A 27,859-nucleotide genomic window follows, 5' to 3' on the forward strand; every position below is an offset into this window, starting at 1 on the left:
ATAGGAAGACGGTTGGTCTGTCAAAATAAATGGAGCTTCTTGCAACATTGAATTATGTCTGTTTCTAGATCAAAATAGAGTTCTGGAACCTGGAAGTCCCTGATGCATATGCAGCGAGCAGCATCTGGGGTTCATATGGAAATAAGCATCGACTGAGGGATATGAGTGTGGTGCTGAAGTCCAGAGTTACTGAAGCTCTTATTTCTCACTGCAATTGGATTTGTTATGATTTGAGAGGTCTGACCACTACCTTACACATTCTGATTGAAATAGTGCTGTTTGTAACATCAGAGGTAATATGAGTATTTATCTACACAGGACACATCAACATGTTGTGAAGTGTTTGCTTGGTTACTGTGTTACAATGTCATCTGAAGCTGTATGACTGATGAGTAATGTCTCTGATCTCCTTTTCCAAAAGCAGCAGCTTCTGGATCACCCACCCCAAAATGTGAGGGGACGAGCAAGGTTCAAGCAAACAAGTGACAAAAAGTACACCTGGGAACAGGTGGAAAACTGAGCTGATCAGCATTGCTATGGAGGGAGGCACACCTGGGCAGCACTTTAGGAATCCACTGCTTTTTTTTGTCATCCATCTTATGTATCAGGCCTGATGATTTTTTTCTGCCATTGTGACAGTTTGTAAGAAGAATGTCATTTGCTGGACTATGCTTTGTGATTTTCATTGAATGCCTCTTCATTTCTGTTAAGTCTTCTATCAGCAGTCTAAACTTGGGGCAGATTTTGGTTAGTCCTTAGAGTTCGTGGTATCATTAGCATTGTGGTATACAAGTATCTGAGTAGCACAGTAAAGTGAGGTTAAACATGTCACAGTGAATTCTTTCTCAGTTTTAATCTGTCCCCATAACTTTAGAGCACCATTTTGGGACCTCGGACTGATCCTTGCTGTCGGAACACCTCCGGGATTTCAATCCAGTGGCTCTGGTAGAAGTAGCAAGTTCTTTCCTCCTTTCCCCAGCAGCCTCATTCTCTGGTTAGCAAATTTTGTGTCATGTATTCCCGGCGGAGGTCCTCAGCTGCACCAGTGAGGCTTGGTCACAGAGTGAACTTAAACAATTATGTTCAGGAAACTGAACATAGACTTGCACTGTTACACAGAGAAACACGTGCAATAAATGGTGCAGCTCTTGTTCTCATTCAAAACATCTGGTGTGGGTTGAGAGACATGGCATTGAGCATTCTGTAGGCAGAATCATAGTGCCTTTTTGTAGCAGTTGTTCAGACTTTTGTTTGCTGCCCTGCCTGTGTGCTCTAGCACCACAGCCTCAGGTGAGAAGAAGGAAGTGCTGTCATGTGGTCATCTTGGTTTGTGGTCTGCCTGCTGACGCTTGTAATGAAGAAGCCTGCAATGCTGATATCCATGCTAGCTCTCTCTTGCATAGTGTGAAGATGCACGATGCTCACAAGTTTGTCTGACTATTGGTTGGATGCATATGTGCTTGGTTGTTTCAGTAAGGGTGCTTCACTTAGCACTGCTCACCAGTTTATACAATTGGATCTTCATTGTTCAGCTGAGACTAATAAATAAAATCCTTCAACCTGTCCATGATAAGTCCAGCCACGATAAGTTGCAGTGGATCCCAAGTGACAATATCAGAAATGTATTTTATCTGTTCTTTGCTTGTTGAAAAGTCATGATGAATGTCATACTTTCTTTACATTCTAGTTGCATCGTCTCTGTGCATCAATGAAGAGTCCAAGTATGGCTTTGTTCAAGCAACAGAAGGTGGAGGACGTTTACGAGATTGGGGAAGAACTAGGAAGGTAAGTCTGTACAGTCACCACATGGTTGTAAAAGCTGACACACAGGGATATTGGCAGCATTTTAAAATAGTGATTCAGTCAATGCACTGCATGATAGTTTAAATCAATTTACAACAGGAACACATTCCTCAAGAGGAATTGGCATTTATTGTTTTATTTTTATTCACTTGGGCATTTATTATTTTGTTTTGTTAAATGTGCTAACTTGCTAACTATTTTTCCTGTTTCTTTTCTTGCAACTAGGACAACAGAAGGTATGTTTGCATTTGTCTTTTGTGCATAGGTGTCATCTGTGTGTGTGCTTTAAACTGGGTTCACCTGTCTGCTCTGTGAATGAGCAGGAAACAGGAAGCCACACCACCATAGTCACAGATGCAGCCCTTTAGTTCTGCTTGCTGTGTTTTAACAGTGCTGTACAGTCTCTGGTGGGCTCAGAGCACTGACAGGTCTTGCTGCAAAACACTGTGTATGTATTCCTGAAAAGATCCACCAATTAACATCTCAGCAGGACTGGTTGAGGCCTTTATACAGCTTTAAATCTATAAAGAATTATCTACAGATATTAATTATAGGTGAGTTAATAGGCTGTTGCTAAGCTTAACCATGATCACCTGCTTAAACACAGTAGTGGGTTTGTGGGCTGGATGACTTGGGGCTTCCCCAGTCACTTACAAGCACACAGGGCTCTGAGTGATTCCTATTCAGTGTTGAACCCTCCAATGATTTTAATATGCAAATTGCTAAATTAGGGCTATATTTGTTGACTTCTTTCCCAACATCTGGCAGCTGGATTTGATAAATGACTGTGTATGTGCAATTACTCCTTTTCAAGGGCTGATGATTTAGTTACATTAAAACACTTCAGTTCAGGCTATTTTCCTGCCAAATCTTTTTGTGGGGGATGTTTATTTTTTTTCCATTTTATTCCATCCCAGGAAGACCTCAGCTTTTAAATTTTCCATCGCTGCTTACTTTCAAGTACTGACTAGTTCTGAGAATATCAGCCTGAAAGTGAAAATTTGGCAGAAGTGAGCAATCACAAAATGCAGTTCATATCTGCAGTATGTATAGGGTGTGCTTATTTAATCTAGGAGGTACTATTATGTGCTGTAACAACCAGGTTAGTGAAAATAGAAACTGGAAGCTAAATAGTGTATTTTTACTTTGATTTCTGAATTGGTTTTGGAAATCCAGTGCCTTTTGAGATGACCCTTGCTCCCCTCTTTGAGGTGATGACTGTAATGCTTCTTGTAGATGAGAAATCCAAGTTGACTTGTTACTGAGGTTGGAAGGAAAAAATGTTCCCTAAAGGAAAAGGGCAAACAGTGACACCTCTCCTTGTTATATAACATCATGTAGTCTCTGCTGGCTTTATTTTCACTTTCAGATTTTGTGAAGAGCTCTACAGACTTCTTGTTTCAACTGTGTTACATGTGTAGTGTTACCAGGTTGTCACCTGTCTCTGAGCACTAACTACTGATTAGGGCTAATGACAAATGATACCATGTTTTGTTGGAAGTGAAATAATAAACTAGACAGGTTGTGATGGCTGTACCACAAGAGCTTTTTCCAGTGCTGACTGATGCCCTTGGAGCCTGCAGGTGCCTCTTTTTATTACTTCAGTACAATTGCAACAAGTTGTTGGTGCTGACAGGTACAGGAGTGTAAAAGGATTTGGTTTTTGTGATTCTGAAAAGTCACTTGCAAAGCAAAGGATTTTAAACCAAGTCTGTGAAACGTCTGTCCTGTTCGTGCCTTCCTAAATTAGTTTCTGATTTCCTGAGGACAGAACTTGTCATTAATACAGATTCCAGGTTGGGTTCAATCAGAAGTTAAAAACAAGCACCTCATCATTAGAGCCAGACATTGTATCTGAAAGCCTTTGCACAGCAATTAGGAAAGGGGGCTCCCAGTATGTACTGTAAATGCTCCTTTGCAAGACTCAAGTGTGTTTGGTCCGGAGATGAAGTTGGACCTTTTCTGGCATGGTGTAGCATTCAAGGTAGCTGCAGCAGAGGCTGTTTGAATCCAGCTGTGCAGGACTCTGCAAACAGTGCATTTGCAGAGTCCTCAACCAGGATATTTTCAGGATCGTGCTGAGCTAGAGACAGTTCAAAGGATGCTGAAAATGTTGTTCGTTGTGCCAGAGCACAGTACGAGGGAAAAGTCTGCAAAAGCAGAGAGCAGGCTTTCCATAGCTGCAGCTGTGTGCTGTAACCAGCTGCCTAACTCCAGTGCTTCCACAGTCTTTCAAATATTGATCTTAGGCTTATGGTTCTGTTGCCTAACTTCTCTGAAGTGTATCTAGAGGGAACCAGAAATTGGGCACATGGCATTAGACAAAAGAAGTTTCTAATGGGCTTCTGTAGCTCTGGCAGTGACACTTGGGAAGTTTAGTGTGGCTTATACTGAAGGAGGGCAATACCTTATTGTCATATAAGAGTGCATCAGAGGAGTGTTTAAAAAGTCCTCTGTTAGACCAGCTGGTCTGGAAGTCTTAGGAGAGTTAGAATGCAGTGGGGTTTAAAGCTTTCAGTATCTGGAGAGGTATTAGAAGATTCTCCTCTTTTTTCCTTCTTTCAAAGGCAGTAGGCTTTGCAGTTTGGGGGTACATTATACAGAACTCTCAGGCATTTAATGCTGTCACTCTTTGAATGCATTAAACCATGATTTCTGGCAAATATAGTTTCTTTCTGTGTCTGAGTTGATAAAAAATGGATATGTTGAAAATTATTTTGCACAGAATGTTCTCAAGATTCATCCCTCCCCAGATGTGGTTCTGTGTTGCTAAATGTCACTTTTATTCAAGTAACAGGAAACGATGCCTTTCACCATTCATTTTAATAAACTTCTCTGTCAGAAACCTATTAACACTGTTATGAATGTTGTGAGGGGATCCTGGCATAAGCTGTTTGCAGGAATGTTGGTAGCAGATGACTCTAACTGCATATCTAAATGATGGAAACATTTCTTGAAAACTGTGCAAAAGTGAAGGTGAGCTTAACTTCCTTGGTAGCACGCAGCAAGCCAAGTGACTCTTGGATTTTCAGGCAAGGAAACAGGCAGAGAAAGGAGATCAAGAGTGGAAATTCTTCAATTGAAACCAAAGTGGGTCAAGAGGAAGGAAGAACCGGCCTGCCCATCTCACAGTCCATTTCCCAGGGGGGTGGCAGCAGCAGAGCTCAGCAGTGGGCCTTCTAACAAAAACTGTCTTAGCATCTGTTGTGATTTGGATAGGTTTTAGCTCTGTCTAGCTGTGCAGCGTAATTCATAAAAGGCTGTACCATAGACTCATCAATCTCAATGTGTCATCAGCTAGCCTGCAGAGGACTGCTGACATTTGTGCCTTCTGGGCAGTGTCACTGCTACGTGTCTGGGCTGAAGTGTGATGAGGGTGTGCAGCGCCTTTCATGGCAGTGCCCACTGGGAATTGTGTTCCTGCAGAGTGGTGCAGGGCTGGCACTGCTGTGCCCTGAGAGCGTCCTGCTCACCACAGCTCAGCTCTCCACAGCCTACAAGGATTAGATCACGTTTAACAGAGGAACTCAACTGATAGCTGGGTGAGGAAATCTCCTTTCCTTCATTATTGGCCTTTGGGTGTAGGGAAGGGACTAGGCTTGTTTCTTGCTTGTCTCCGTCACTGGAAGCTACACTCACTTATACTCTCTCCTCTCCCCAGCTTTTGTTTGTCTTTCCCATAGAAGGTGGGAGACCTTTTATGGATGGAAGAAGCGTGGTCTGATGTGCCAGTCTTTATAGCAAGTCAAAACCGAGTCTTTGAATAAGCATGAGAAAGGGGAAAGTCATGTTGTTCACTTGGTAGTTTGCGATCCTCTCTGCTGGCAAATATACTTGGTTTGCTGCAGTTGCAGTGTGCTGGCCTACAAAGAAGGTGGCTGAGCATCTCTTCAAGATTTTAAGAGCTTTTCTTTTGACAAGAGAAAGAAGCAGGGCTCTCTGGAGTTGTGGAAGCTGAAGTGCTGGGGTGGCAGTTTTTTGTGAAGCTCTCTGCATGAAGAGGCTATAGACTGCCAAGTTAATGCCTGGTTGGTGCCAGAAGTGAGCTAACTAGGAGTGGATCTAGGCTTTACCTGCAGGAAATGATTTTACAGAAAATCTGTGATTCTGCACGTTGGAGTGATTTGCATTTCACCTTGAGGAGTTTTCTGCTGTGGATTTTTAAATATCAATTCCTACTTCTTTCTTTTTTGTTTGCTTAAATGATAAAAATCCTTCCTCATATTTCTGATTAGATATGTTATTGCAAACATAGTATTATTCCTTCTGCATATCTCTATCTAATAAAGATTTTCTGTTCACTGAAATGAGTGAAAAAGCACAGCTTGTCATTTGGAGAAAATGACACACTCTTGTTTTTGAACACTGATGAATGGCAAATCAAAGAAATGCAGGCAGAAGAGTACTTTCAATGTTTGCAATACTTTGTTAATAACTTGGACTGTTTCTGTCCTATCTACTATTCTCTCAAATTCAATCGCTAACAAAACTTCATTGTCTGGTAGCTTTGTTTCAAAATTATAGGTAAGCTGAATATATATCGTTTGATCTTCTGCATTTTATTCCCTGTGGAAGTGTTGAAGTAAAACTGCTTAGTGTCCATCTCTCCTATTGCTTTTTGTGCTGAATCTAAGCTCTCAGGGACATGGGTTGTGTCTGAATATGTGTATTTTTAGCACTGTGGTTCCTGGGTCATTGGAATCAATGGTTACTATGAGAAAAGCTATTCATAATATAGAAGAAAGCCCACATTTCTGTGGCTATTTCTGTAGTGTTGCTTGGATTTATAAGTGTCTGGTGAGCAGTAGGAAAGAAGCAATTGTACTTCCAATGGATGTGTTAAATGAAGGAGAAATTTGGGGAGCTAGTAGTTACTCTACTCAATTTTCCTTCCTCCCCTTGAATGATCCAGTTTGGTTTTACAGGTGTTTTGGATTTAGGGAGCAACAAGTCTTCACTGTAGGGGTTTGGCAGGGCAAGAGAGTTAGAATTCGTGGATCAACCGTAGAAACTGATTTTTGTCACATGGATGAGCTAAAATGTATAAATTGTAATGTGTAATTTAATTCATAATTTGTAATTGATATAATAATGTATTATATATAGTTGGATGCTTCAATATTTCATGGTAACATTCTTTTTGGCCACTTCTGAACAAGTAAATTGTCCAATGTTTTTTTGGGCATCTAAGTGTATGAAACTTTGATTCACACAGGATTTCAAAGGGATTGCTGGAAGTTCTTTTCTTCTTGAATAGAGTACTTAATTTCTTTATATAACCACACTTTCAATGATGAAAGTTATCTTGTACGTAGCTACTCTTCTAGAGAACAACAGAACAGGAGCATGCATCAGGACGGACTTCAGCTGAAGTTGTTTCTTTCTACATTTTAAACAGGTTTGGAAGAAATCCCAGGTGATTTAGTTTCTTCTTTAATGCAAAAGGTAACGACTGTGATTTCTGTTGATTATTGTAGGCATAAACCAGCTCCCAGTTTCTCAGCCTCTGCTGACTTGGGATGTGGTTAAAAGCCAAGCCAAATCTTTAATCAGTGTGCTGTCATCTCTTGTGGTCCTCCATCTCTGGCCACAAGTTCACTCCCTGCACTCACATTCCCTGCAGCTTCCCTGAGGCAGGTGTAAACGTGTTTTTTTTTTAAGAGGGCAGCAGATATAACCTTCAACCTGTGTTAATAGAGCCTGGCACATAATCTGTTCCGACAGCGTAACTAACAAATATTTACTTAGCAAATGAAAACAAAAAGCAGAGATAACTCAGGTATTCTTTGTAGGGGAGGAACTTGGAAATCCGTGATTAAAAGCCATGTCATCCAGTTAGATGGACTCTCCCTGGCAAACAGCAGGTTGTAATTACAGTTAGGAAATTTACCCTTCACACACATCACACATTGTCTTCTTACCAGGAATTTTATTTCCTGTCTATAGAAATTATACAGTATTGGGCTTTCTCAGACGTAGACTTCAACTCTTCTTAGATTCATTCGTACTTTGAATGAGTTCTCTGATTTTTTAAAACAAACTTGGATTACTTTTTTCCTACAGTAAATGCAGAGCAAGAATTCACTTTCAATGCAAAAGTAACTTTAATTATTGAGCATTAACCAGCAGCTATTAATATTTCTTTGTCATGTGCTTGTTTCAACAGGAGAATCAATATACGTTTTAGTATCTGATACTTGAGCACTGTAACTATCATTGTCATCAGCCATCCGGTAGTCATTATTTTTAGAGGCCTTATTCCATCCAGCAGTGATCTTAGGGTTTTTTTTCCTTTTTTAACAGATTTTGTTGCTAGTTTTCAATGCTCTTTCAACTATTTCCAGAATCTTTTATTTCTTACACGAAGTGCAGAGAGAAATTGTTTTGTTTTGTAATTAGAATAATAACACTCAGTCTCTGAGTTTCGTGGGTACATAATCCTCACACAGAAAGAACTTCCTTTGGTATATCTGTTTCCTATGTAGGGAGTGCTGACATATTAAATTACATAGCTTTTGTGCTGTCCTGCTGCTGGAGGAGGTTCTGTTTATTTCGTGTAGTTGAGACTAAAACAGATGAGGAATGATTTCCATCCCTTACATACACAGGGAAGGGGAAAAATTGCTTAACCATTTAATCAAAATATTGATCCCCTCTTACAATTTGTTATTTCCAGGTATTTCGTGTCCAGATCACATTTAACTAGATGTGGATCTTTAAGTGCTAAAAGTACAGTGTGCTAACCTTCTGCATGCCTGTTATGTATGCACTGGTGTTGCTCCACATAGCAGAAGGAACAGCTTATCAAATCTGCTATTCCTGCTGAGCATGAGTCAGCTTTGACCTTCCCTGGGTCTCTGGACTCTGTTCATTAGCACTCTGAGAATTGATATTCAATCTGAGACCTCCATGTGTTAAGTGGGAAGTTTTTCTATCATGCACATTTTATTCTTCAGCTTCAGATTAAAGAGATGCTTGCCAGGCTGGCAGGAACTTCCAATGCAGATTCTGCTTTTCCAACCTCAGGGCTGATAAGGGTCACACTGCTGTCACTGCATGATGGGGAAATTTCCAAAAAATAATCTAACAGCTTCAGAAGATGCTGGTGATGAGTCAGGAGGTGGCACAGTCTCTTGTGATTTGGGGTTAATGACCCAAAATGGTGTCTAAGGCATTAATTGGCTGTAATTCAGATAGCGTTCTTTAACTGGTTGTTGATATTATATATGTTAATTGATAACATGGCACTTAATTAGTTGTTAAGCCAGTAGTAAGTCACTGTTCAGGAACATGAGATTTATTAAATAGTGTTTTGAATTCAAACGGGTGCTTTGCTTCATAACTACTCTAATAGAGTGGGTCCTTCTGGCTGAGTCCAGATTTCTCCGCTGTTGTGGTGCTTTTCTGTCAGTGGGCTTGTTGTCTTTTGCCTAGAACACATGGGTTACAATAGTCTGAGCAGTAATGTGATGTGGGTGAAAGGTGCCAGTGACGTTATCAGACACAGCCTATGTTCAGAGGTGCTCAGTGCTTTCCTGCTGCGAGCATTGAAACCTGCCCTGTAAAGTCACTGTGTTCTGGGGTCACAAACTTCTGTGCTTGGAAGGCACCCTGGCACTGCCCAAGCACTAAATCAGCCTGAAATGAAATGATGTTAGTCATTTCTCGTATCGTAACATTTGTATTCCTACCTGGCTGTAGGAACCCTACGGGGCTGTGATAAGAGCTAGTAATACATCTGTGGTCTTGTGCAAAAGGTCTGAAAGGGAGCTGTAGGGTTATTATGGATAGGATTTACTTGCGAGTCTTCCACACGTTGAACCATTTATCTAATTTTAGTAGTCAAAATTCCTATGAAATGTTCTCTTGGTTTAGAGCATTTTGGCACCATCTGGCATCTGCTGCAGTGCAGCTTCTGTGGAGTTCTGTGGAGTTCTAGGAGAGGTAGCCGCATTGTTTGCATTTTAAAATAAGTAAATACAACACTTTATTTGCAGCTCAAACACAAGAAGCACAGTGACATCTGTGACAGCTGTGTCAGCAGGGTATGAAACAGATCCATATTTTGGGTTCTTCTAGAATTTTGTTCCATAAAGTCCTAGGGGAACGAGTCACCTTGCACTGCTTAGATATCCACTGTAGTTTCTTCCTAAATACCGTCCTGTTGGACATAATACATGTTCACTAAATAGATTAAATTTCTGTCATTCCAAATACTGGTTTAGATTAAATAATAATAAAGTCTTTATAAAATAAAGCACACACTAAAAACTGATTTACAGAAGGCTCCCAGTTCTCTATGGCTGTAATCTCAGATTTCCTACTGAAAGCTTCCAGTGAAGTGCTTCTGTGCTTTGTGAACCTTGCACAGCCTTTGGTTGGGCTGTTTCCTGAGAGCTCCATATGTGGATGGCCTGTAGGAGTCACCAACAAATTGCTGTCCACTTTGCTGATAAGAGCATGCCAGTGCAGCGACTACTCACAGAATTTGCCTCTGAAGTGAAAGGAAAGAGGGAGGAGAAAATTCAGCATGATTTTATGCAGTAGATTAATTGCTCTAATCATTTAAATTTGGAGGGAGTCTGTTTTAAAGCCTTGTGGTTTTTAAGAAGCGCCCAAGGGTTTTGATTTGGAAATTAACAAAAATATAACTATGAAATTATAAAATTATTAGAACCTATTTTTCCAAGGGGAAAAAAAAAAAAAAAAAAGAGAAGCAAGCATGAAAATAAATAGAGAATATTGAGGTGCAGAATTTCAAAGCATGGAATTGCCAGATGAGGTGCTTACGTAAGGTGAAACTGACTTGGCTCATGACGTACGCTGGAAAGCAATGGATTCTTGTTGGCTGTTGCTGTCAGTAAATGTAAATACTTTTCAGGGTTAAAGATATCACATTGTCTCATAGCTCAGAGAATGTGCAATGCTGGGTAAGGTGTCACTTTTTTTTTTTCTTGCTGTCAAGGGACCAAATGTAATTTATCATTCAATTAGAAAAAGAGAGCCAGCAACTGGCAAACTTTACAAAGCGTAGTAAACCTAAAATTAGATCTCCAAGCTGTGTTTTGGCTTCCTGCATGCAATCACATAGCTGAATGATGTCATTTGTCCTTGTTTGAGACAGGGTTTCTAACAGCAGATAAACCCCACTAACCCTGCATTCCTACAGCTGAATGTTTTAAATATGAAGGCACAAGTACAAATAGATGTTTTGTGTTTTTGTTCATAGTGTGAACACATATTATCTCATGAAAGTTCTTTTCTTGTTTTTTTTTTTTTGTTGTTGTTGTTGTTTTGTTTTGTTTTTCATTTAGATTCCTTTTTATAGCAGGGTGTTTTTTGGCACCTTTTGGACACAAGTCAGAGTGGTCCAGCCCTGCCTCTGGGTATGGCTGCCATTCTGCTGGATGGCAGGGCAAGGCAGGTGGAGGAAAGGATGTGCCTGAGGCAGCTCCAGCATTCTGCCCAAGCTGAGCTTAGCACCTCATGTTCCTCTTGTCCTCAGTAGGTGGAGAGGAAGCAGTTTAAACAGGACCACTCACAAGTGTGAAGTTCTCTGATATGTCTTTTGCTGCACTAACATTGTTCTGCATTGCAGTCGGGCTTTCGGTTCTCCATGGCTTGGGAACTTGCACTGTAGGAAGTTTCCTTTGAGGCCCTTTGTCTGGAATGTAATTATCTTGTTAAAATCAGCTGGCTGGCATACCAACCACAGTTACTTTACCTCTGCTTAGATCCTGAAAGTAGTGCACAACTGAGCAGGAACTAAAGCAGGTTAGCGAGCTTGGTGTAACCTTGCTAAAACATGGACAACTGCAGCAAAACACGTGAGGAAGGAGAAAGAGACTGGAAAGCCATCTCAATTTCCCTTAAAGGCATTTTTTAGTGTCCACTGCATTTTAAGAGACTTTTCCATCAGGTATAGTGATACCAAAAGTGTCGGTGTCAGTATTGCCATGCTCACATCACTGTACTCGGAGATGTACTGTACTTTAGTTGGAGATGTTCTGTTTTTCTCAAATGGAAAGAGGAAGCTTTTCACCTTTCTGACCTGCTGTAGTTCAAAAACAACATCAAAATAGAGTAATAGATATTTGTGGCAGCAGGCAAGTAAAAATAAATAAATAAATAAATCCTGTGTGGAAAAATATTGTTATGTTTTTTCTCTGTGCTGCTCCTGTGGGTAGCATTCTTCCAACAGTGTGAGCACATCCTGCTGATGTTGCTGAGCTTCAGTGGCCATTCAATGAAAACACCTCAAATGAATGCCTCTCAGACTGGAAACCAAACAAATTCTCACTAAAGACTCTGTTGCTGAGCTGAGTTTGCAGGTCCTCTATGAGAAGGAGGGTTGAACTGTCTCGTGGTTATGATAGTCTGCATGCACGTAGGCTGGCAGGTGAGAGGTGGAGGTGCTGTATTTTACTTTCCATCTGGTAGTGTATTTTTGTGCAGGAACACCTACTAGAAAAAAAATGTGATGATTATAATTGCAATTCTAATGATGTCTAGAGACATGAAATTAAATGTAGGGCCAGCTGAGTGCTTTCAGAAGGGGAACATATGTTTGGTGTTTGGGGAAGAAGCGGTTTGCTCTTCTCAAGTGACTTAGGGTCAGCTTCCTGACTTCTTCCTGCACTGCCCTCCAGTGCCAGCCTGGAGTCAGGTAACCTGTACTGTCATCTCAGGGGTTTGTTTACATATTTTCAGCATTTAATGATAGCAGCTCAGCAGTGTGGTGCTTTTAGCATATCAGAGGTAGACAGATAAACCCATGCATATACATAGAGGTGCTTAAAGGCTCTTCTTATTTTAATGCACCGTGACAATATCAATCTTAACATTGAGGTGAGCAAAACTGGCAGGGTGTGCTTCTGTCATTCACTCGAGTCAGATTCTGCCCCAGAGCATTACCTCCAGGACCACTATTAAAAATAAACCTTGAGGAAAAAAACCAAGAAGTTATGTAGTTATTCTGGATTGTCCACTTTCTCTCCCCCACTCTTCTCCTGAACTGCACAATAACATGAGTTGAGCTGGTGCTCGTGTAAATCATGCTTGTGAAAATAGACTAAAGCCACCCAGTAATATTGTCTCTTTGTGTTCTAACTCAGTGACACAAATCTCCTAAATGATATTAGCAATGCAAATAATAGATTATATAGATTATCTTCATTGCTAGGACAAGTTCCTATATTAATGATGGACAAATTTTAATACCTGATTAGGTATTGTGTATTGTGACTGACAGGTTGCAGCAGCTATTGTTTATGCTCCTGATCTGCTGGCACAGCTGAGGATAGCCTGTGCTGAATTGTGACAATAAATACCTGTCTGCTCTTAGGGTGACTGTAGTCATCTTCATTTTGGTGCTATACTAGAAACCAGGCGTTTGGGCAAATTTTAGTTGACATTTGGACACTTGAGCTGTGAAATTTGTTGTAGCGTCTAAGATCTGCCACCAACTCCCAGTGTGAAATCAAATACATGACTTAATTTCTCAGGGCTGTCAATTCTTCTGTCAAAGAAGACATACTTTCCTTTCTCCCACCTTTCGCATTAGCTGGATTGCAAGTTTTGGGAAGTCAACACTGATTCTTACCACTGGATGCAAATGCAGTAGATGGCAGAGAAATGCTTGGTCCTTGCCTCTAGGAGATCTTTTCTTGAGCAATCTAGAGTGTGTCTGACTGATTGTTAAGTACAGGTGAGACATCATAGCTATCTGGGGCTCCTCATGAGCTATTCATTGTAGTATGTCTGACAGAGAAGTAGAGCAATGTGCTGCCCCTATAACATTTAAAACCTTTTTCTCCTTCTTTGTCCCTTCTCCAGCCTTCAGCTCTTAGTATACCATAATGTATCATTGCCTGGCAAAGCACTGGGCTACTTATGTGGAAGGATAAAGCAGCTGCTGCTTTGTGGTGGTCTGGAAATAGCATTCCCCTGTGATGCTTTAATAAAGACCCTGGGAATTCAGATGTGAGCATGGATGGAGCAAACGGCTGTGCAATAAATAAAGTAGGGTATGCTTGGTGCTTAATTGCATGGTAACAGCCTTAGATATCCTAGTCTCAAGAATCGTCCATTTATTTTTCTTTTTCCTTGTGGTTTATAACATCTACGTGGTCACAGAATGGTGCAGTAAAAAGCCTGTTGTTCAGAAATAGAGGCAATGACACAAAGATTGGGGCAGGAGGAGACAGAATGCGTGCTTATGGCACCAAGAGGGAATTGCAGATTACAAAGGAAGCAGTGGTGTGATGAACAGCTGCTCCAGGTTATGTATGTTGAAGGTGAAAATGAGAATTCCTGTCCTGTGTCACTACTACGTTTGTAAGCTTTTAGGTAAACATAAATGTATGAAACCTACAGTATCACTGGGCTTTTTAAATGCAAAAGCAGCTCTATATACTCCCATAATCAGCAGTCATAAAGTAATATTTTTCCATGAGCTGCAGGCAGAGTTGGTCAAGGAAGTCAGTACAGCAGCACCTGTACTGTGTCTCTTCAGAAGGCCTGGACCAGTTGGGGTGTGTGTCTTGTAAAACAAACAGCAACCAACATGAAATTCATGATGTTTTACATAAATAGCTTTCAGAGCTACAGATTGAATTCCTTTTACGGTAATGTTTTAAGGCTGATTTATTTTGTAGCAGGAATTTCATTCTCGTAAGCTCTCTAGAGTTTACATCTAATAGCAAAATCAGGAAGCATAAATATTAATTAATGAATTTGACAAATGGTAGCAGTGTTGATTCCACTTGTGTTTGAATCCTAAGGGGATAAGTACACTTGTCCCATATGTTTCCACCTCTCTCCTGAGAAGTGTTTAGGATATGTCTGAAAATGAAAACCAGAAAGAAGTACTTCAGGCTGTCTGTCACTGCTTGAACTCTCGGAAAGAGGAGGATGCTTCTGCCATGGAGTGCTGGCTTGTGAGAACAAGTGAGGGCCAAGTGACAGCTTTAATTTTTAATTTTTTTTATTCTGTGGGTTGAAGACAGACTCCAACCAGCTGTCTGTGTTAATGAAGTACTAAGTGCATTGTGTAATTATAAGGTTTCTGAGTATAATTGCTGTGTGTGCTGCATAATTTGAGTTCCAACTGTACTCGCAATCTCTTGTTTGCCAAGGTAGTGAAGGATATAATCATACTGAAACCAATAAGAGCTCAGTACTTCTACAGTGTAGCTGTGGGAGGTTGCACTTAGGGAGTGTATTTGATTGTTACAAAAAAATCTTGGCTGATAAAAATTACTGTAGCAAAAGGTGAAGATTATCTGTAAGATAAAGCTTTTCCTTGCAGGCCTGGATATAATGCCCTGACTAAAGAAATGGTGCTGTGCTTATATTCGGGCACTGGAGACCTACCAATTATTGCCTTATCAGAGACAGGTACAGTGTATTGTGGCAGGAGAGAAAGGAGCTGCAGATGGGTATGATGAGGAGCTCACTGCCTTATTTTTCTGCTTGAAAAGTGGTTGATCATCAGCAGAGACTTCTTGTAAATCTGAGCAGATGAGGGTTGAGCTCAGATGGCTCTTTTGGTGGTAGGACCTTGCATACCTATTATGCTTTATATGTTTCAGGCAAGGGTAGCTATTTGGCTTCCTCAGTAAGAGACCATGGCTTCCTATAGCAACATAAGTGTTCTATTTCCTCCTAAAACTTGGATGTACATTTCTATGCCATAGTGGAAAAATGGAGATGTATTTTGCATGTTTTTAGCAAAAGTCTGAATCTATCAAACGTTAATTGATAAAGCCCAAGCCTTTTCTGACTAAGGAATTTTTGGTAGGGTATGAGGTGTACATGGCAGACTTGACATTTCCTTAGTTTTTGCTCTAGTTATTGTGAACATGGCAAAGGTTTTTAGCTGGGGTTCCTTACCTTCAAGTGATTTGATTCTGCAGGTATTGGCCAGCTGGCTCTTCTTCCTGCCCCCTTCCTGTTGCCAAAATAAAATACAGCTTCCATGAAGCAGCAGTTTTATCAAAAGCTGATATAACCAAAGTCCTGTTCTGTTGTCACAGCTTGCTCATTTTTCACCTCTGTTATCACATGATGTATTTTACAGTTAAACAAAGCATATGCTCAGTCTGCAAGATACTTGGTGTGTTACCACCACAGTAAAGTTTCTAACAGTACAGCCATGGCCCCGTGCAAGGTGGATACGGTGGTCTTTTCCTTTTCTTTCCAATGTCAAAAGGAAGTTTCAGTAATGGAAAAATAAATAACAAGAACTAACCTTCAGCTTAGGTTTTCTGCAATTCCCCAAGTTAGTTGTAAATTCTTCTGGCTGCTTGAAATCACAAATGTATGCAGATGGGCTGTGAGGTTATTTAACTGGTATCCAAATGGAAGAGGTGGACAACTTTTCCTTCCATTCAGACTCTTGTAGGTAGTATTGAAGAGATGCTGCTACAAGACTTGTCCTGTCAGCAGCAGCTTGCCATCAGACTTATCAAATGCAGTCAACAAACACTACTATTAGAGTAATTTTCCTTGACAGCTCACCATTATAACACCTCCCCACCAGCTCCTTGTTTTCCAGCTGCTCCAATTGAACCACCTGTTTTTTTTATTTACTTTATACATCATTATGCCCAGGTCTGTGCTCCTGAGTTGGTGGTTGTGAAAAGGCAGAGTAATGAATAATCCTGGAGTACCGTTAGATCCAAGAAGGCTCGATAGAAACTTGTCACAGTTGCTTAAAAATGAGTGTAGTTTCTTTAGTTAATTGAATCCACTGTATCAGTGAAAATGCTGGGCTTCCTATTGAGCAAAGAGAGCAGTAAGTGAATGAAACCCATCCCCAGTGGAGGAGCTGACTTCGTTTGTTTCAGCTGACTGAAGCTGATCTTGAAGCCAGATATTCTTATTTCTTTTTGTTACTTGATCTGGAAGCTGGGTTGGTTGGTTGGTTTGGTTGTTTTTTTTTTTTTCTTAAAATATGTCAGTTTTTGAGTTTACTTTTTTTAAGATCTAAGAAAAACTTAAGAATTGGAGAGTTTGTGTCCAGATGAGGCAATTTAGCATGAATTATGTGAAAAATATTTATCTTGATTTTAATAAGGACTACTTGATATTTAAAGATCGTGATGAAACCTTAAGCTGTAGAAGTTTCACATAGTTTCAGACTGATGAGTATTTTAATATCTTCATTAAGCAGCCTCAGGAGTCAGTAGATATTTGAATCTTTACATGCACTGCTCTTTGCATAATTTCAGTCTCATAAATTTAAATGAAGCATAAAAGGTACAGATACGTTTAATTTAAGTCTACAAATGAACCATCACAAGAAGAAACACATTACTGTTTTAAATGGGATTTTTGTCTGCTTTCCAGAATCAGCTGGGACAAGAGCCTGTTACACTGAGTGGTACAGTACTAGCTGTCCTATATATATGTCTGTTATTATAGCAGCAAAATAAGACAGACACCTTTATGCTTTAAGTGGTGTACAAGAACCCATAGGCATGTAGTGTGTTACAAAAGAAAGCCATTTCCTCTTTTGTTGATGGGATGGAAATGGCTTGCTAAGGAATATACCCAATACAATCATGGCAGAAATCGGATCTGCAAAATTCCTCCATTACTTTTACTGTTTCCTGCCAAACTCTTGTCTCATGCAGAACTGATATCATTTTAATCTTCAGCTATAAACCACCTGTCTTTCTTAATTTTGGGAAGACATGTCTTGGCTTGATTACAATTACTTTCTGAAGGACAAATGAGAAGGAGGGGACATCAGCTTTGTGGAAGCTTTGCTTCTCTGAGTTCTATCAGTGCACACAAGGTCACGATGAAGGGAGAGTAGTTCATGGAAATGAGAGCAAAGTGGAGTCCCCTATTTACTACTGAACAACAACAAAAGGTAACAATTGCCTCCTCTTGAGAAGTTCACATCACTGACATAAGGCTGCAACCTGCAGGGTTACTATTGTTTGAGTTTGTCATCTGACCTCCAGGTGTTTCCCTTTCAGGACACAGAGGGGAAATATTACAGTTGAAGTGAAATATTGTACTGTAGGAGGCAAAATCAGGAAAATGTTATTAACAAATGGCAGCTACATGTTTTTGTTTTTATCTTTAACACAACTGCTTTCTGTTTAATATGATGGGAAATTCTCTGTCCTTGAAGTGCAGTGAGATACCTGTACTTGTTCTTAAAGCCAAATTATCAAGTGAAGTACAGAAACATGAATAAACCATTCTTTTCTTTGAAAACTGATTACTTGGACCCAATTCTGCATTTTCAAAGGCTCATCAATCCCTTATGTTCTTTTCAGAGAGATTATTCTTGAGGGAAATACTTGCACTCATGTCTTTTCAGAACACCCAGCGTTGTGTTGCAGACTAGAATGCCTTGAGCATTATCCAGCAAAGGATAATTTGAGCATGAGCCATAACTTAATCATTGAAACACGAACAAGTTTGTGTAACTTCAGCAGTGTATCTCAGAAGGGCTGTAGGATCAAGCTTTGCATATTTAGGAAGCTATTGCATATTACCAGTGGTTTGTATGAAAGCTTTAAGAGCCTATTATCTTCTTGTTCTTGCAGTGGCCAATTTGCTATTGTGAAGAAATGTAGAGAAATAAGCACCGGTTTGGAGTATGCTGCTAAGTTCATTAAAAAGCGTCAGAGTCGGGCCAGCCGTCGTGGGGTGAGGCGTGAGGAAATAGAACGGGAGGTGGACATTCTGCAGCAGACCCTACATGCCAACATCATCAAGCTTCACGACATCTATGAGAACAAGACGGATGTGGTTCTCATCCTTGAGCTGTGAGTAAGGGACTTGCTTTCCTCTGGGGCTGGATGAGGCTGTCAGAGCACAGGGGTGCTGTTAAAATGGAGCTGTTGTCTTTTCAGGCCTCGCAGGTCTTGGCGGGAGAACTGGATGAGGATGCTCATGAACAGCCCCATGGTCAATTCATGTGTCCTGGGGTCATAGATGCACCTTAAATCACCTGAGGCCATTGTTATTGAGCAGGTTCTGTTGTCAGCCTTAAAAAAAAAAAAAAAAAAGAAAAAAAAAAAGAAAAAGTTTGCCAACAGAGTGTCTGAGGCTGTGATTCTGCCCTGACATGAGCCTTGAGCCTTTAAGGAATCACAGATGGCCACTGAACTCCCCTTTTTTTTTTTTTTTTTTTTTTTGCACTTCCTGCAGTCTTCCCTTTCAGTGCACGAAAATCTTGCAGTATTTTCAGCTGTTCTACTAAACCCATATTTTCCTCACTTGGAAACTTGGAAGAGACAAGGAGAAAAAAGGGAGGGAGGGAGGAGGAAGTAGGGAAGAATTTTTGGGATCCCCAAACTTTGCTTATTAAGAGTGAATAGCAGCAGGGTGGGAATGAAGAACTGGTTGCCCCTCTTGTCTTGCAATCTGATGGGGGAAAACTCTTGCCATTTAGGACATGCTGACAAGTGTACCTCCTGACCTGGACTTTTGTGGGCCATTATGGCCTCATTCTTGCTTTGTGACCGACTGGGTGGCCAGGCTGCTGGTTTGGGATGATTATTATGCATATTTGGGTGTGAAACATAGTCAGCTTTGTGCTGTTTTAAGAAGAGATTCAGAAGCAGCTAACAGCAGCTTCTCTGTCTGGGCTGAGAGAAGAGTGGCTTTTTCTGTAGAACCTGTGCACGTCCCTGCGTGTAGGAATAGATGCCCATCCCAGGGAAGCTGGAGATGTGGTCAGGCATCATTTTAACATGGACATGGTGAAGGAGCCTTTGCTTGGCTGGAATGTGATGTGAGTTTTGCATTTCAAGGAGTCACCTTTGGTCCTTTTGTCTATACATACTCTCACTGGCTGTAAGGAAGTGAGAAAACCTGGTTAGTACGTGTTCACAATGCAGAGAAATGCCAGATGATTAGAATATGAAGTAGTATCAAAATTGTTGGTCTCTCCACAATAGCTGTGGAATTCCCTATGTGAATTCTTTTCGCTGTTTGTTTTATCAGCCTAGAAATATTACATCCCAAAGACATTAGCTCTTTCTTGCACTCTGCTGTCCTTCCCATGTGTTCAGTGATGGCAAACTGAGATGAAACATTTTAGACAGGTGCAGAACACAGACTAAAACTGTAATGTTTTGTAATCTAACTTGTTTTACGTATGTCCTGCCTGTTTCTGCTGCTTGGTTTGAGATTCAAAGTCCCTGGGTTGGACAGACAGGCCTGGCCATATTTTGAAAAGCAGTCATATAATTTTTAGCAGTGCTTCAGAGACATTATGTATTGGGGATTACATGCAGGGATGTTAATCTTAAGGGGATGGGGTAGAGTTTATGTGATCACTTTCTCTGTGTGACCTCAACTTATATTGGTGAAGCTGAAGTAAAGCTTTTCTGAAAAGGAAGTAGTTGCCAAAGAATGAAGAGTTTCTTTTGCAGAGCTAGAACAGCCAGACACACAAAGTTGTCAGGAGAAAACTGAACACTGTCACACAAACCAGAGACCAGAACTGTATGCACATATTCATCAGAGCCAGCAATGGAAGTGGCTATTGTAACAAACAGAGCTTTGCTGCTTAGGGAGTATGATTTTGGCCAGCAGGATGAATATTTGCCATGTAGTGAAAAAAGGAAAACAGCAGTTAAAGCATTTTTGGTCTATATTTTGTTCTTTTGTGGAGTTGGTATCACCTAGTTTACAGATCCCTGAGTTTTAGAGGAGCTGTGCAGAAGGTGACATACCCCTTGTCTGTAAATTCATGGCACTGAACTAAAGCTGTAGTAAACAAGGAGGCATCCAGAGGTCTTCTACTTACAGCAGTTTTTAGGTACTTAGTAAATTATGCAGTTTGTGTATGAAGCAGGAATTATAGGAACGCCATAACTGACATTATGCAGATTGTTCCCCAGAGCACCTGCCCTGGCCTTGTGCATGGAATCCAGGCAACGAGGCTGTATGAATAACCACTAGTCTTCCAAGAGAGCCAGCATTCAGGCCAGGGAATGTGCCTGGAATTGATGGGACTGCTGGCAGATGGCATGTGAGTGGTGGTGAGCATCTGTTAAGTATGTGTGTATGATCAAATGTTAATCTCTGTAACTAGAAGTCTCTGCTTTAGAAGACAGGAAAGAAGCTTGCTCTTTTTGACTGTCAGCTACTAAGCAACCTCCCATTTCATTAACTTCTACTTCCTGTCCTCACATGGCCTGGCACATTTTGTATGTATTTTTGTCAGGCAGTAGCTTATTTCAGAGAATCATAGAATCATGGAATGGCCTGGGTTGAAAAGGACCACAATAATCATCTAGTTTCAACCCCCCTGCTATGTGCAGGGTTCCCAACCACCAGACCAGGCTGCCCAGAGCCACATCCACATCATTTCATTTTTAGAGGGCTGAGTGTAACAGTACTTTGAACTTATTAAGGCCACTGCATTCTGCTGCTGCACACAAATTGAGGATGATGATAATTGCTAATAAAGCTACATAGATTCTCTCGGTAAGCAGATGATTTCTACTCCTGACATACTGTTATCAGTCTCATACTCACTGCAGTTTATTCAGATAAGCATTTTCAGCACATGGCCAATTAATCTAATGACAAGCTGCAGTGGACTTTAGCTTCAAAAGATTATTCCCAGTGTTCTTATTAATTGAAGAAGCTGCCTGGATGTTTAAAACAGTCTTTGGCTTAAGTGTTGACACACTCTCCAAATCAGACTGTGCTGCCACTGACAGTGGTATCTTTTATGTGGGGACAGATTCTACAGATGCTGTTTGGTTTGTTCAGGGGCAGAAGGAGCACTGCCTAGTTCACTGTTGTAATGTGCACCTAGGCATGCCCTGAGTTTGCCCTTCCGTGTGCACGCTGCCCAGGGTTACGCTTCCCACACCTTTTGGTGACCTTGCTGCTGTTCTCTGTCTCTTGGTTTCTGCCTTGAGCTGCTCTGCCAAAACGAAAGTGGCTTAAAGGCAGCTCTGATTCATACATCAGACTCGTCTACTAGGAAGCGTTCCCAAGAAATAAGGCAGCTTTATCATTTATTGGACTTCGCAGGAAGAGCAAAGTGTCATCCACTTGCTTCTTTCTTTTCCTTAGAAATAAAGGTGACGTGATAAGAGAGAAAGAGATGAGACCGGAAGAAGGGATTTTTTGTAAGATGAAGTCCCCCAAGAAAGGAGCACTCCCTCTTTCATTTGTGGTGTTGATTTGGAAAACACACTTGTCTGGATGTTCAGATGTTGCAACCTGCAGTGGAGTTATGAGTTTTTTAATGCTTTTGTTTTACGCTGTGCATTTCAGGAGCCAGAGAACATTGTCTGCATTCCAAGTGGTAGTAGGGTTAGTTAGCTGAAAAAATGACTGCAGCTGCGACCAGTTATTAAAGGAATCTGTAAGTGAGATCTGCTGGTCTCTGCTGAAATCTGTGTACAGAGAGCAGGCAACTCTCGTTTCCTTAATTATTTCTATTCAAACTACACACCAGCGGTCACCTCCTGCAGCAGTCTGGCCCTGCCAGCAGGAAGCCAGCTGCACTGGAATACTTTCTGCTACCCTTCTGGAATGTAACCATGAAGGCACTCTACTCTCTCTCCCTTTTGCTTTGTAGAAGCTTCTCATGGCAGGCTTTTTAATGAGAACTAATAATAAGTTCTGTCTGAAGGGGCCTAACAATGTTTCAGCTCAGCCTTCTCTCCACCAGCACTTGCAAAAGAAGATACTGCTTAAGGAGAGCACAGATCCCAAGGCACTTTATGAAAGGCATTCCCTTTGCATTCCCTTGGCACAGAGGACTGTACTAAGGATGTCAGAGAATATATGTACAAAGGAATGCCAGAAAATTTAGCAGAGGGAACTTTCAAAGTACAAAACACAACAGAAAAACAAATAAGGAAAATTAAAAAAAAAGGTTCAGAGAGTCTGAATTCCCATTGCTACTTTACCAGCAAAGGGCTATTTCTTAAAACAAACACATGAGCATTTCGTTTTCTGAAGATCAGAGCTCAGCATACATCTCCAGTGTCATGTGGTAAAGTCTAAGACATTAGCCTGAGCTGCAGAGATCTTAAGAGACCAATCTAAAGGAAAACTCAGTAGAAGAGATGTGATGATTTCTCATTAACATGAGGTTTGAATAAATTGTACACAAAGTTAGTAAGAGTAAGTATGTAAACCACTCTGGAAGTAATGTTGGAATATCTGGGGGAAGGTTCACATTCTACTTCCATGCTACCAACATCCACCTCTGATGTTGTGGGCCAACATAATGAAGCAGGAGACATTACTTTTGGAGCAGCTATTGTACCACATTCCTGAGTCATTTATTTTTGTTTGCCACCCACTTTGTAGCAACAATTACAGATCAAGGGTAGGTGAAATGCCCTGCCTCATGTTGCATAGAAGGTTTCTTGCTAATGTGGAAACTGTGGAAAAATGTCCCATAACTGGCAGGCAGGTCATTAGGCACTGTGTAAATCAGTGCCTTCAAAACAGAATGGTGTAGTATGCTGTCATCCACAGCACCAGTGGAAGCTAAGAATTGAGCCAAAAACTGGCATTGACATGGGGTTTGCTATTGACTTCTTGCAATTTTTGTGACCATTCACAGTAGTTTGTTTGCAATGAGGCAGAGTAGAGAATCATTGTCTGTCACCACCAGTGTTAGAAAGGAGCCTGGGGTCAGAGGAATGACTGATTGCATAAAAGACCTCTGCAGAGCACAGGCAGTGTGATCTAACTTGCCTGTGAGTCACAGCACTCAGTTAACTCAAAGCACTGGAACCTGCGAGTTCTTTTACTGCTATCTCATTAGACATCAGGGCTAAATTTTCCTAATTTGGAACAATTTGGATTGTTCAAGTCTTGCTCTTGACTTGGAGTGGTGAGTGCAGGTAAGTGGTACATCTCAGCCCAAGAGAAACAACCATTTTGAGAAACGACCGCCAAGAGAAAAATTGAATTACGATAGATTATCAATGAGTGTGAACCGAAGGCAAGAAATGTAAGTGTAAATGTGAATAACAACTGCAAACAATGCACAATTCATTATCCAGATAATCCTGTTTCATGATGTATGGAAAAAGTAGCACTGAGGCTCTCAATATGAGACAAAAGAAATAGTTGTATGTACTAAATACATATGGAATTTCATTTTTGAGAACTCATATTAACTTGTAGCACTCCCTTGGTTGGAAACAACAATTTTGGGTACCTTCCAAGCTGCTGCAATCTGCTTACTAATTAGCACAAAATAAATGCTTTCCTGTCAGTGTATGTCAGGCAAGAATTTGTATTGGTTCTACAGCCATTGTAATGGCTGTTCTGGAAAGAAGACAGAAGTTTGCTGGCAGATCTCATTGCTTCATGTTACTGATGGCAGCTGGTAAGCAGCTATTCAGCAGTTGTTGGCTACTGCAATTTTTCTGTTTCCCGTGTCTTATCCAAAGCAAAAATGTTGGAAAACTGCAGTTAGAATAGTTAATGTGGAAGCCTACCTACTGCAATATGTCTGCAGGTTTATCAGACAGCACACCTCTTTTTGGTCCTTCATAACCCTTGATGAATCAAACCTTGCAGCATCAATGCATTAGGGAAAGATAATCCTTCATTTGGAGGGGAGGGAGCTAAAGGCAGTTTTGGCACACCTTAGGCCAGAGCACAGAGCTGCAGATTGTCTGTAAAGGTGGACTTTTCTATATGGAAGTTCTGCTACTTCCGTTTTCTCTGATTACACTTATTTTATGTCCTAGAACACAGTTGATAACGGGAAGTTTCCTGGTGTGTTTTGCAGGGTGTCTGGAGGAGAACTTTTTGACTTCCTGGCACAGAAGGAATCTTTGAGTGAGGAGGAAGCAACCAGATTCATCAAGCAGATTTTGGATGGTGTGAATTACCTTCACTCTAAGAAAATTGCTCACTTTGATTTAAAGGTGAAGAGGCTGATTTAGTTACTATTATTGTTAATTTTTGATGACTGACTGTACCTTTTTTGAGATGAGCAGGGTCCAGCTACAGACAAGTGTTACTGCTTGTAGATTCCACTGTGTTTAGAATAATGTGAAGTATGTGTTGTCCAGTGCAGTTTGGTTAAACAAAAAGACTTCAGTAGTATGTAAGGCTTTGAAAGCACATCACACAGAGCCCTCTGTGTACTGTGTCAAGTGGCATCCATAGCCTTGGTCCTAGCCTAATCAAAGCAGAGCAGACTGTCTGACACTTGATTGTGCCCTGCCAAGATGAACATGTTTATTTGAAGGTTGAAGTCTGTCATCCTTGGGGATGGAATCCTTGAGGCTAGAATAAAGTACTTTCTCAGTAGCAAACCCACTGATACAGAACTGGCTGCCTCAGACATTACTGCTTTCAGAAATACTTTCCAAATACTGTTGATCAGTAGAAGATTGAATAAGAATGGGAGAGAAAGGGAAGCGTTTGAAAATAAAGGAAAAAGGAAGAAAAACTGTACTACTGCTTTACCTGTTCCTTGTCCTGACTTTAAATCCACGTTAGTTTAGTACTAATTACTATACTGATATGTGTCCTCTAGGTTGACTCCTCCTAGGTTTTCAACATAGTTATGCAGATTCCTTCTGCTAAATGTGTGCCTAATGTTTTAAAGTGCCTAGTCTTAAGTGAGTGCCACTGGCACGTATGCAGTCACTGCAAATGTTGCAGATTACATCTAACCAAATAAACTGCCACTGAAATCTTCAGGGGGAATGTGAAAATGAATTTGAGATGTATGAGGGGATAAGGGGAAGTACACTTGATTTTGGAATTACTACATGAACCTAGAAGCCAAAGAATGAAGGTTTTCACTGTTTATCCTAGACAACAGCATAATATCCAGTGGCATGAAGTTGTGTGAATATAAATGTAACTTTTTCCATACTGATCTCTAGCAGCTCGTTTGATATGTAATGCTAGTGATGTCAGGTGGTCAGTGGAGATGTTACAGAAAAAAAGCAAAATAGAAATGAGAAAGGATAAGTGGGGAATCATTTCACTGATGAAGGATATCAAGTTATCTAAAACATATTCACAGATTAAGTCTCTTGAATTTAATAGGACTGTTTCCTGGGGTTTTACTAGTGTTAAATTAGACATGTATTTTTTTAAGCAGTGGTCTGATCAGGCGGAAGAAAATTGATATTTATCTCATCACTGATCAAGGCTCCATCAATTACAGTGGAGCTGCAGTGTCTTACACACCTTAAGGAATAAAACAGGGCTGTGGCTGTGACTTCTTGCCATTTCAGTCTGCTTTGTGTGCTCCAAACAAACTTACATCACTTATCTGCAGGGAGCATGTATGCCCTAGATCCATGGAAGAAAACCAGACTTGTTAGCCAGAGGCTAAAATAGGCTATGACAATAAATTATTCATATGCTTTCTTTCCCAGTACAGCTCTGAGTGAGTGTGTATGTTAGCAGGAGACACTTCCACGTTAGGATCTGCTTTGAAAAGGCCAGGCAGCTGCCAGCAGTGAATCAAATTGTCTCACCATTGCTCTTGAGCTTATGATTAAGTTATGAAAAATTAATGCATTGAAGCTCTTCATCGGAGATAATTGAATCTGCAGTTTATTCTGAAACCTGGGAAATAAGTGCTGGCAAGGAGTAACTAATGCTGAGAAACCTAATTGAAAAAAATAAAAAAAGAAATATCCATTGCATTTGGCAAAAAGTAAAGAGTCAAAGTCTATGACTGAGGTAAAGATAGGTCTAATATCAAAGTTATTCTAGCTTTGGCTCAGAGTCTTGCCCTGAATCTGTAGGAAATGCTGCATGTTCTTCTAATAGCTTGTTGTCATACATGATATAGGACCACTAATCACTACACTTTCCATTTTAAGGATTATTCAGGCAGCAAATCCTGTAGATCTTTCTGGGTTTTCTTGTTGCAGGTGTGAATTTAATTCCGGAAAAAAGATTATTTACCTTCCTTAAGTATGTTCAGATGTGTTAAGAGTCATATACTAAGACATTGTCCAGTAGGCTATGGTACATTAGGAACAGCTGGGCAGAAATAATGGGATTTCTCAGTGTACATTCCAAGAACAGTGCAGCAAAATACTCAGTTGTGTAGCTCTCCTTCAGAATTGAGCAAGTGCATGCTGTCTTTGTACTAGGTAGTTGCACTGCTTCAGCTGCCCTCTAGCTGTTAAGTAGGCACTGATGTTAGAACAGTGGCAAATCCATGGCATCAGGGCCTGGCATCTTCCTAGGAGGCCTTTCAGGACAAGGACATATTTTCTGATTTAACAGAGGACAAGATGCACCGCAGTGCCACTTGATGTTATATCACAGTGCTGCTGGGATAATAATATAGTTATATATCTTATCAGATTAGGGAACTAAATACAGCAGTGCGGAAACAAGGATATGTTGCTTCTATCCTGGCAACAGTCATCATTAAGATGAGCTTAATGGGAAGATAGAAAGATTTTGCTTGAGGTGAGAATAAAGACTGCAAGAGGAAGAATGAATTATTTTATTATTTTTATTTTTATTATATTATCAGTTTTGTTTTCCTATTGCAAAATTCTGGTCTGTTCATTGATGTCAAATTTTTTGAGATGTCATCCCTTTTCCAAAAGAGTGTATGATTAAGCAAGGGCATGTGTTTCTTGTTCTGTAGTGTTGTATATGGGAAGGAAAAAAAAAAATTGAGAACTGGAGGTGTAGATCTGTTATTTTCTAAGATAATATAATAACAAATATCTATCTTTTATTATTTAGCCTGAAAACATTATGCTTCTCGACAAGAATATTCCTATTCCACACATCAAACTCATTGATTTTGGCCTGGCTCACAAAATAGAAGATGGAGTTGAATTTAAAAACATTTTTGGAACTCCAGAATTTGTAGGTGAGTGACCAGTTTGTATCAGGGTGACCTAAATCTAGAGATTTGCTTTATTTTTCTCTGTTAGGCTTTCTGTATGCTTGATGGGCTACTCCTGTGGGAGTCAGTTGTTGCCAAATAAATGTTTAGAGACAAATTCAAGGCTGAGGTTGCGAAACACTGCAGTACAAATTATAATTTTCTATAATTTTCTACTGTTGCCTGGGACAGGTAAGCTATGTG

At 40.5% G+C, this 27,859-nt stretch overlaps 1 protein-coding gene across 1 annotated transcript in view; it reads left to right on the forward strand.

Annotated features, from left to right (window-relative positions):
* The window catches only part of DAPK2 (death associated protein kinase 2), a 45,854-nt gene that overhangs the window by 3,497 nt on the left and 14,498 nt on the right, over positions 1 to 27,859 (forward strand). The window contains exons 2-6 of the mRNA XM_090148705.1: positions 319 to 451; positions 1,688 to 1,785; positions 18,372 to 18,593; positions 24,560 to 24,698; positions 27,511 to 27,640. Coding sequence (XP_090004831.1) covers positions 389 to 451; positions 1,688 to 1,785; positions 18,372 to 18,593; positions 24,560 to 24,698; positions 27,511 to 27,640 — 652 coding nt within the window. The 5' untranslated portion in view covers positions 319 to 388. The remainder of the gene's footprint in view (positions 1 to 318; positions 452 to 1,687; positions 1,786 to 18,371; positions 18,594 to 24,559; positions 24,699 to 27,510; positions 27,641 to 27,859) is intronic.

Source organism: Phasianus colchicus, chromosome 12 (assembly GCF_987193195.1).
Source record: "Phasianus colchicus chromosome 12, bPhaCol1.hap1.1, whole genome shotgun sequence".
Taxonomy (NCBI): domain Eukaryota; kingdom Metazoa; phylum Chordata; class Aves; order Galliformes; family Phasianidae; genus Phasianus; species Phasianus colchicus.